General features: G+C 54.8%; 1 protein-coding gene across 3 annotated transcripts in view; it reads left to right on the forward strand.

The window, feature by feature from the left end:
- The window catches only part of ELAVL3 (ELAV like RNA binding protein 3), a 32683-nt gene extending 28960 nt beyond the window's left edge, over positions 1–3723 (forward strand). For 2 of the 3 annotated variants that reach the window (XM_029052732.1, XM_029052733.1), the window contains exons 6-7: positions 1934–1972; positions 3326–3723. In XM_029052732.1, coding sequence (XP_028908565.1) covers positions 1934–1972; positions 3326–3674 — 388 coding nt within the window. In that variant the 3' untranslated portion in view covers positions 3675–3723. The remainder of the gene's footprint in view (positions 1–1933; positions 1973–3325) is intronic. The other variant, XM_029052734.1, reaches the window with a different exon arrangement.
- The last annotated feature ends 6987 nt before the right edge of the window (positions 3724–10710 follow it).

Here is a 10710-nt window from a genome sequence, read left to right on the forward strand (position 1 = left end):
CTGGGGGTGGAGGATGGTGGCTTTCTCGGGGAGAGGAGGGAAGGTCCCCGCTTCTCTGCCCACTTTCCTGGTAGGTAGGCAGTGTCCTCCTCCCCCACCCCAGGTGGAGCAGAGGGGACAGCAATCTATCCTCTGGTCCCCTAGCCCCTTCAGTGGGGGCAAGCTGGGGGTGACTGATTGGGCCTCTCCCATGAGGCAGCACCCGGCCTAGTTCTGTCACCAGGCATCTGGGGGGGTGGGGGGGGACACTCCAGGCTGGGGGAGGCGGGGGAGAGGCTGCTTGCCGGGAAGGACATTGGGATCCTCCCTTCTCCACCACACAAGCTCTGCCACCTTGAGCTCACTGCAGGGGATAGTCGCCTGACGGAGGGATAGGGAAGGGCGGGCGGTCTGAGCTTTGGGTTGCTGAGGGTTCTGGCGACTTAGGAGCTTGGCCAGGCCCTTTGGCCCAGTGCTTCTTGGCTACCAGGCAGGAGGCCCGTGACCCGGTGTGGTGGACAGGTAGGGCCGAGGTGATGGAGGCGGGGTCCAGAGACAGAGAGCAGTGGTCAGTGCGGGGCCCCGTCCGCAGCCCTAGGCCTGGTTGATTGGCAACAGCTGGGTTGGCTGCGGCCCCTATCCTCAGATGTGTGACCCGACGGTAGATGCTGTCTCCCAGTAATCGCAGTTGTGGCATTTGTTAAGTGCTTACTATGTGCCGAGTGCTAGGGGAAATCCAAGATAATCAGGCCAGACATGGTCCCTGTCCCACATGCAGCTCACAGCCTAAGAGGGAGAGTGAATGAGTATTTTTTTACAGGAGAGGAAACTGAGGCACAGAGACGTGAAGTGACTTGCCCCAAGGTCAGAAAGAGGGCAGACGGCAGGGCTGGGGTTAAAACCCAAGTCCTCCACCTCCCAGGCCTGTGCTCTTTCTCCTCGGCCAGGCTGCTCCTCCTCCCTCTGCCCCTCCCCTTCAGGCCAAGCTCATCTGGGGCCTACTGGGCTTGCTGGAGCCAGAACAGAGTCGCCTTGGCCTTCTCTGTTCTCATCTGGAGGCCCGGGGCCTGAAGCAGCTGCCTGATCGTTCAGATTCCCTGTCCTCAGCTTCTGGAGGCTGTTGGCTGGTATATTCATATGCCTCCCTACCTCCTCCCCCAGCTCCTGTTCTAAGCGACAGTCGATCAGTCAATCAATCGATGGTATTTGTTGAGCGCTTACTGTGTGCAGAGCGCTCTACTAAGTTCTTGGGAGAGGACAAGCGCATTGGTCCAGCAGATCCCTGCCCTCAAGGAGCTTATGATCTACAGGAGGACACACAAAGGGCCCGTTTAGGCCAGGGCTGTGCCGCTCGGCTGATCTGGAAGCCAAGTGTGCGATATCCGGGTGCTCTCTCCTTCGTAGAGCCCACAGGTGCTCAGAGGATCGGGCGTGTTACGTGTGTGTGTGCTTTTGTATGTGTGTGCAAGTGTGTGTGTGTGCATGGGGGGGGCCCTAAAGGTAATGCCCGATGGCCTGCCCACCCCCGGCCCCAATCTGAAGATGTGGGTGTGAGGGGAGCTTGCCCTCTGGCCACTTTGGCAGCAGCAGCAGCAGCCCCCTCCCCTCAGCTTTGCAGAGCTCAGCTCTTAGCCGTGCCTCCAGGCCCCCACAGACCCATCCCATCCCATCCTATGCTTCCCGAATGGCCCACGGCTCATGGCCCAAGAGGAGAACCCGGGGGCCTTGCAGACTTAGGTGGAGCCAGGGGAGGGGAAGCCAGAGCTAGACAGCGCATAGCCGGACAGGGCAGGGGGTGACAGGACAAGGCTGGGCAGGTCCTGGCCAGGACGGAGCTGGTGGGGGGCGGGGGTCCAGTCCATTTCTTCTGACAAAATCTTGCAAATGGCCAGCCACCCCCAGATGAGATCGACTACTAACCGTGCATTTCCTCGTTTCCCTTTTTCTCCCACAGACTGGACAATTTGCTAAACATGGCGTACGGTGTGAAGAGGTAAATGACGTTCCTCCGAGGCCTCCACGCCCTGCTGCCGACCGGCTGGGGTGCAGCTAGAATTTCACAAGCGGCCTCCCGCTCCCCACTCCATCCCCTCCCAACCCTGCGGCCGCCCTCATCTGGGTGGCTCTGCCAAAAGTTGTCCCTCCTATTGCCCTGCCCGAAGGGACCCAGCTTTCCCCGCTCCCACTGGGGATGTGGGCGCTGCTGTGATCCAACTGGAGGTCAGGGAGGTGGGAACTTGAAGGTTGAAGGATATCAGGAAGGAGGTTGAGTGAGAAGGAGCCGAGGCCAAGAGGTTTTTTTTCTCTGGGGTCCATCCTGGTCTGGGGGTTTCCGGCCCCTTGGGAAATTATGTGCTTTGCAAATGAACCCTTTGCTTTGGGTTCATTGGTCCATTCAGCTTCCACTAATCATTTTTTTTTTTTACATTTTTTTCCTTCTTTCTACCAGCCTGGACACCCCTTCTTCCTGCCTTCTTCTTCCTCCCATTTAGTTTGCTTGGGTTTGGGACTCAGAGAGAGAGAGAGAGAGAGAGAGAGAGAGAGAGAGAGAATGTGTGTGTGTGTGTGTGTGTGTGTGTGTGTGGTTAGAATTGTGAGACATTTTGTTCCCGGGAATCTGTCTGGGACACTGTTACCTGTCCTCACTCTGCTGGCCACGGTGGCAGGAGAGTTTGCCATCTGATGAGCCGAGCCGGGCGGCAGCCCCATCTCCCCACACCGGCCACTTGGCGGGGAGGGACCAGGTCAGCGGAGCTGCCTGGAGGATGGTGGGGAGAGCAGTTGGGGACCTGCCCTGCCCCCTTGCTTCCTCTCTTATGCAAAGGGAACTTTGGAGCCATTTCCTACTCCGCGGGCCTCCCCGCTCCAATCCTCCTAAGCCTGCGAGGTGGAGGTGCTTCTCCCCGACCCGTTTCCATCCCGGAGCCATGGCTGGAGTCTGGCTGGTGCGAGGCCTACGGAGAGGCTGGGCCCATGGCTGGGGAGAGCGACAGGGAGAGTCGGAGATGAAGGGGCAGAATAGGGATGCCCTCTGGAGATTGTGGCCCAGCATTCATATGGTGTACTGGAGCAATGGGGAATGGGGGAGAAGAGGTGGGGGCTGCGGGGGGGGAGGGGGTGGTGGGGAACTTGAGGGGGAAGACCCAAGGCAGCCATTTAATCCCATGGCCTAATGTTGGCTTCAGTGAGGTGCCTCAGAGGGGTCAACGGTGAGCTAGCGAGGCAGGAGAGCAGGGCAGGGAGAGAGACGGGCGGCTTGGGTGGGAGGATCGGCCGCTTCTGATGTCTGTTCCTTTTTCTTTTGCGTTCCAAATTTTGTCGAATTTCAGCATTACACCCAAAGTAGTCCTCTGTCCTTAATCACCAGGTTCTCTCCCATCACCATCGACAGCATGACCAGTCTAGCGGGGGTCAATCTCACTGGGGCCTCCAGCGCGGGCTGGTGCATCTTCGTGTACAACCTGTCCCCGGAGGCAGATGAGAGTGTGCTGTGGCAGCTGTTTGGACCCTTCGGAGCCGTCACCAACGTCAAAGTGATCCGTGACTTCACCACTAACAAGTGCAAGGGCTTCGGCTTCGTCACCATGACCAACTACGACGAGGCAGCCATGGCCATCGCCAGCCTCAACGGCTACCGCCTGGGCGATCGCATCCTGCAGGTCTCCTTCAAGACCAGCAAGCAGCACAAGGCGTGAGAGACGGTGGGGCTGGGTGAGGGGGAGTGGGGGAAGAAGAGGGAGGGCACTGGGGGAGGGGCAGGAAGGGAGCAGGGGAGGGGGAGGTGCGAGCGCCTGAGAGAGAGGAGTAGCTTGTAGGGTGGGAAGCCGGCCTGGCCGCCCGCCGACCACCCCCTGGCCGCCCGCCTACTCGCCTGCCCGCTAGCTCCATCCGACCACTATGGAACTAAAACCTACAGAGACCAACGTCCGAAAGGACGTGTTCAAACAGTCCCTCAAACAACAACAAAAAGCAGAGAGAGAGAGGGGGGGCGGAGAGAGAGAAAAAGAGAGAGGGGCAGGCAGAGAGAGACAGAGAAATGAGACGAGAACAAAACAAAATCCCCCAACTGATGCTCTGTACACTTCCAGGCTGGGAGGATTTTTTTGCTCTTCACCAGTCTCATCCGATTCCATGGAAACCTGTATATCCGGTGGGAGATCTAGGTCTGAACCCACCTCAGAGCTAACCTGGCAGTCTGATTCAGACCAGAGTCAGAGACAGAAACTAAAATCACCTGGCCCCCCACGGGTGGTGGTTTTTCTCCTTCAAGGGGCTGGAAGCAGGTGAGAACCATCCCACCCTCAGCATCAGCTCTCAAATGCTCAAAAAGCGTGGGTTAAAGTTGAGTACTTCAAACTGAGAGAGATTTAAACCAAGGCAAAGGTCAAAAGAGAGTTTCTCTCCCCTCTCCCACTCCCACCTCCTAACTCTAGCTCTATATCGAGATGCGTTTGGGGAGGAGGTGGGGAAATGGGAAAAAAGAACACCACTCCCCCCACCCCCCCACCGAGTGCCACAGAAATAGCCCACAGATTGAGCAGTTATAGCCTTTTGGGAGAAGAAAGTGTTCACTTTGACTTTGAAATAAGCCAGGTAGGTAAAGGCAGAGCCTCTCCTGTCCTGGCCCCCTCTTGGCCTTCCTCCAGAGGTCACTGGAGAAACTCATTTGTGCTCTCTCGCTCTCTCTTTGTCTCTCCCTCTTACTCTCTCTCTCTTTCACTCTCTTTTCCTGGGTAACTGGCTCGTTTAATTCATTAAAAAAAAAAATCTTTTTTTGCAAAACGAAAGCAGATTGGCTATCCGCCAGCTAACTTTGGGCTGGAGGGTCTGGGGAGATGGAAGAGCTCTCTGAGGCACTGGCCCTGGGCAGCTGGAGGTCCCGTTCTGGGAAAGGGAGGGGACAAAAATCCAGGATCAGGGTTTAAGTCAGTCAGTCAGGCAGTGGCCAAAAGGGTGATAAAGAAGGGAGGGCGAGAGAACCCCGACAAGGTTTTCCTGGGAACTATGGAGGCCCAGCGCTCTAGGTGATAGCCACCCTGCCCTGCTTTCGGCAGATCCTGTGTTTGGCTAGCCCCTGAGTTGTGCTGGAACCCTGACTCCCCCAAACCCGCCTGCTGGATTGCAAGTTTACAAAACCTCCACAGGCTCCTGCTCCCAGCCCTGGGGACAGGCCCTGCTGAGTGGACCTACCCACCTCCAGCATTGAGGCGGTGTGTGTGTGGGGGGTGGTAGAGAAAGCCCCCCGTTTGGTGGCCCAGCCTCTCACTGATGCTGAGGGAGAGGGAGGCAGCCCCTTTCCCACCCTGCTGAGCAACCACGGGGAGTATGGCGGCCTAAGCCCAGCTGCTTCCAATAGGAGATAGAGGGAAGCGCGGGCTGACCTCATCTCCTCAGCTTTGCTTAGGTCCCCTTCTCCCTCAAGTGGTTCAAGCATTTCAGCTTCTAAATTTCTTTCATGAAATCACTCATGAACTCATGTTCCACCCTCCCACTGCCTTTTCTATTCCTCTGCAGCTTGGAAGAGCTTGGCCCAGGGCAGGGGCCTTAGAGTTTGGAGAAAGGAGTCTGGGGCAGGAGCGTGGGCCAAGTACAGTTGAGAGGGGCAGCCCACCTGGGGCTGGGGCCTCCCGGCGTGGCAATTAAGGAGGGAGGACTCTCTCTGTGATTCACCCTAGTGTTACGGTTCTCAGATCTTAGGAATTCTGAGGACCTAAAACCAAGTCCCTACCTCCCCCATTCCCCCAAGCTGCCACTCATGGACAACCAAACCTCCACACTACTTTTGCTTTCTTTTTTTTTTTTTAAACAAAAGCCCAAGCGATGAAGATGGGAGAAAGTGTGTAAAGAAACAGGTTTAAAAAATCCCAAAAAAGACATCACTAGTGAATGAGAGGCAGAAGGCAGAAGGAAAGAAAAGTGGGGAGAGAGTATGAAGGGAAATAGGGAGCAAGTCTTTGGTTTCCCTCCTCCCCTCCCTTTTTAATGTATTTATTCCCCAGGCTACACGGAACTTTGCCAAAGGGTGTGGGGGGGGGGGGAGATGGAGACAGCTTCTTTCTCACACAACAGTGGGGGAAAAAAGCCAAAAAAGAGAGGAAGAGAAAGGGAGGGGGAGAGAGAGCGAGAGGCCGAAAACAAATAAAGTGAGAAAAAAATGGGAAAAAAAGAGAAAAAAATTTATTTTTGTAAAAAAGGAAAAAGACCATGTTGAGAATTTTTACTTGGGGATTCTTGAACTTGACAAAAAAAAAAGCCAAAAAGAAAAAAAAGCCAAAAAAAAAAAAGAGAAAATATTTTGGCAGGTTTATGTTCTCCTACTGGGGAGGGGCCAGAGAGGACAGAGGTTTTTGGTTATGTGCACTCTGGATTGTTACTAAGGATTTTACAGTTAACATACACGCACGCACACACATATCCTCATACTCAACAAAAGAACAAAGACAACAGAAAAAATCCCAAATTTTCCTTTCTTTCTTTTATTTTTTGGAAACGTGTTCTGCACCCTCAGTCCGTGTGTTTGCACTGGGTTCTCGTCTTCATTTCTTAAGGATATTCTCCACTCACTAAGACCTCTCGTTTCCTTTTGGAGAGCACAGAAATCAACCCCCTGAAATCACAGGCCTGAGGGAGAGAGGATGGGGTGGGGGGTGGGAGGGGAGGCAGGAGGGACTCTCCCTCACTGCCGCCCCCCCATCCTTCCCCCACCTCAGGCGCTAAGGGCAACACTGAGACTGAAGGGATAAAAACTCCAAACTCTGGACTTCGGATGACCTGTTTCTTCTTGCTCCACCAGCTTTTTTTGGGTTTTGTTTTATGGGAAAAGCTGGCTTTATTTGGTGTGGCTGGGAATTTGGGGAGTGGAGTCCTGGGCTGGCCGGGGCCTCTCCGTCTCTCACAGCTGCTGCCTTCCCCTGGCTGACTGAGGCCATTTGCCTGAGCCTCCTGTGAGGCCCATCTCTCCCTTCCACCCTCCTCCTTCCTCTTACGGGATTTCTAGCCCTTAGGCTCTAGAAGCTTGCATCTGTGGACTTGTAGCTACCACAGTGACCTTAGTTTTTTTTGTTGGGGTGGGCGGGTGCTAGCCCACAGGCAGAAAAGGCAGAGATGAGGAGCCAGTTTGACATTCTGGGTGAGGGAAACCAGCTCCTCTCCCTTCTGGCTGCCCTGTCCTGCTGCCCTGGCTCTTCTGGAGCCCGTTGGATGGGAGCCTGAGGATAACGCCCTCGTTCCCCATCCCTGATACCCGAAGGCCCCCCGAAAGACTGAGCCAGGGAGGGAGCTACTCAAAGACCTTCCCTCAGGGCTTGAGATGTCAAGGCCTGGATAGGGAGGAGGAGGAGGAGGTGGAGGCAAAAGGGAAAGGAAAAAAAAAATGCCTCATCATTTCAAATCCAAGCTGCCCCCTGACTGGGAATCTACCTCCTCCAGGTTCCGGGTCGGCATTAGGGGGCGGCCGCCGAGAAAAGATCCGGCCCCTTCTGCTCCTTTGTGGACCCGTGTGGCCTACTCCCGGGGTCCGGAAAGGCCCCACGTCCCTCCAGCTAGAGACCGCATCAACCTCCTCACTCTCCAGAGCTAACTCCCATCCCCCAAGCTGCTCCCTGTTGTCTAAGCAAAAATGGTTGCCCAAATACCTCTCCAAAGAACTGGATGACAGACCCGTCCCCTCCTCCCCTCCTCCCCAACCCTCCCCCCCGCCACACTAGGGCATCCCAGCCTCTACCCTGGGCCTGCTCCCTCTCCATGGCAAAACCCCAAAATGGGAAGTCCCCACTGAGGGAAGGGGAGGGGTTGGTTCTTTAGATTTCTGGATGCTGGGGTAGGGGGTGGGGGGCTGGGGCCACCCTTGGTCCATTCCTTTGATTTGCTCGGTTTGTTTTCCCCCCCAAAAAAACGCTGGATGAGAAAAGAGGGAAAGCAAAACCAGCAACCGACCCCAACCTCAACCAAACGCGCAAGGGCTGTGGTCGCTCACGCTCATTTGAAGTGTCACCTTCCGATTGATTTCCGTTCATGGATCTGTCTGGAATAAGCGCATCGCTAGAGTTTCTTTTTTTATTTGTTTGTTTGACAAAGCAAACTGCCGAAAGCACCTCCTCCCCCCCCTTCCCCCACCCCCCACCCCCACATACACACCTCCCTTCCATCCAGTCCTCCCCAGTCTCTTATCGGTTTTGCTTTCTGAAAACAAAGAGCAGGAAAGAGTAAGGAAACCTTTAGCATTAGTTCCAGTTTGCCTCGTTTACTGAGTTAGACGTTAGTTTAGGGTTTCTTGGTTCGGATGCTACGTGTGCTCACTTGTGTTTGTGGAGCTTCTGCTGCAAGAAAAAAATAACAAAAACCAACAAAAAAAAAAAAGACAAAACTGGCACCATTAACTCTTGTACCTTTTTGCGGATTTTAGCTTCTCGTAGTTTAACTTATTGTTAACTTAAATATTTATTATTCCTGCCTTGTAAGAGTACATTTGTGTATATTTATGTTATTTCATCCTATTTGCAAGTTACAGGAAATATTTTTTAATTTGCTGAAAAGTGGTTATGCCTAATTTATTTATAAAAGGGAACAAACTCATTAAATAATAATAAAAATGATAATAATAAGAATAATTAAGAAACGCCTGAGGGAGGCTCTCCATAGGGGCAAAGTGCACTGAGAACAAAGAAAACACACACACACACTCAAAAAAAGAGAATTTTTCAGAGAACAAGATGGCGTGTAGTTCACCAACTATCTAGACAGTTTTTTTGTGGGTTTAGATGTTACATGATTACTTTTGTCTTGTTGAGAACTTTTTTCACTCATTCTCTTAGCTGGTAAAGATTTTAGCTTGTTGTTTATCGACATTGATCTATTTATTCTCGTGATTTTTCTAACCCCTTGCTTCCCCCCCTCCCCTTCCCATCTCCCTGAGCTGAGCAAATGAGCGGGAGATGAGAGGATTTCCCCCGCCCCACCCAGTACCTGTTCTTTTCTCTCCACTGGTCCTGGACCCTCTCTTTCCCCCCAGTCTCTATTTTTGGAGAGAAGCCCCAGTCTCTTGGGGCTCTTTCCCTCTGACCCCTGACCCACGGAGTGCCCCGCGGTACACGGGCGCTTCCGTGGCTGGAGAGTCTTCTCAGAGCAATAAGGGCGGGTGGGTGGGCTGGGGTGGGGAGAAGGGCCCCGGTTGGCTTCCAGAGCAGGACAGAAACCAATAGAGATCGAGCCACCATGGGGCTGGCGAGGGGCCGGGCCCAGTCCCTCAGCCAAGCTAGGTCCTTCCCGGGGCCGGGGCTGAGAAGGGGAGTGCAGAGAAGCTGGGTTTGCCCAATCTCGGCCCCTGTGGCCCAGGTGGCCGTTGCGGGGCCCGGCGGGCACGGCCTGCAGCTCTGCCAGCTGGGGAGGGCTGAATCCGTCTTCCATTTTCCCGGAGGGGGGCAGACGACAGGGAGGGCAGGGGTGGGGGGGGGTGGGAGGGGGGGCCGGAGGGGAAGAGAGTCGGGGCTCATCTTCCTATGCTCCGTGGCTTCATACACTTATTTATTTGGATGGTTTAAAATCATGACAGAGTCAATGTTGGAGGTTCAAAAAAAAAAAAACTGTAAAAAGAAAAAAAAAACACTTTGCGTTTAGTTTAGACTATTTATTACTGGGATTACAGGCCTGACAGCTGTAACAGACTTTTACATGGAATTGTTTAATTATTTGTACTTTTCATGCCAGAAAATAAAAGTTCAGAATCTTACGAGCTCTCTGTGTGTACACTGGTTGCGGGGTGGGGGGAGGTAGGGTGTGTGAGCCAGGCAGGGATGGGGAGATCTTTGGAGGATCCGTGCGTCTGCCCCTGCCTACCGGCCCCCCGCCCCCCGTCGCCCGCTGGGAGGACGTCTGCATCTTTGGCTTGACAGGGACCAGGGGGTTACCCGGGCTTCCCTGGGACCTGCCTTCCCCTCCCACCCCCCAACCTCTAGCTGGGAGCTGTGGTTTGGTGTGGCATGCCGGCACCGGGATCCATGACCTGCATTGTAACTCCCGAGGGAGGAGGTGGTGGAAGAGGTAGCTCGTTTCTTGTGAATTGGGGCTCTGGGGAGGGTGACAAGGTGGCGGTGACGGTTCAGGATGGGCAATGCCTCTCGCTGAAACAGTTCTAACCCTTCGCCTCAAAGGGCCTTAAATGGGAGGCAGGAGATAGTGCACTGGATGGTGGAGCAGAGCGGGGAGGAAAGCCCTAGAATATGGGGTGGGGGTGGACAGAGGCTGGCCTGCCTGTGCAGTGGGAAGGGGATAGAGATGAGGCAGGGTTTGGTAGGGGCTTAGGCTGCCTATGGCCCTCCCCCATCCCCAAGGGATGCTCCCAGCCTCTCCAAGCTGACGCTCTTCCTTCTTCCCTGCTGGAGCATCAAACCGCGACTCCCAGAAGTCTTTGGACCCCTCACCGCCACGGCCCCCTCGTTCCCCTCTTCGTAGGCTTTCCCGAGCTTCTCTCCTGCCACCCAATCTGGCTATAGGGAACATCTGGAGATCTCAGAGCCTGGGACCGGCCCCCTCCGCCCACCAACGCCAACGGCTGGCTGCCCGGGAAGACGACTGCAACCTCCCTGCCTTCCACGCTGCCCTCAAACCTGGCTGTTTGCAAGCCAGGGCCATGGCTAGGGACTGCCCTCCCCACTTCTCAGCAACGGTCCCTCCCCTCCAGTCCCGGAGTTAGAGAGGCGCCAAGAGTAGCAGCAAAAGCAGAAGGGCCAGGGG

The sequence above is a fragment of the Ornithorhynchus anatinus genome, chromosome X2, assembly GCF_004115215.2.
Source record: "Ornithorhynchus anatinus isolate Pmale09 chromosome X2, mOrnAna1.pri.v4, whole genome shotgun sequence".
In the NCBI taxonomy this organism is placed as follows: Eukaryota; Metazoa; Chordata; class Mammalia; order Monotremata; family Ornithorhynchidae; genus Ornithorhynchus; species Ornithorhynchus anatinus.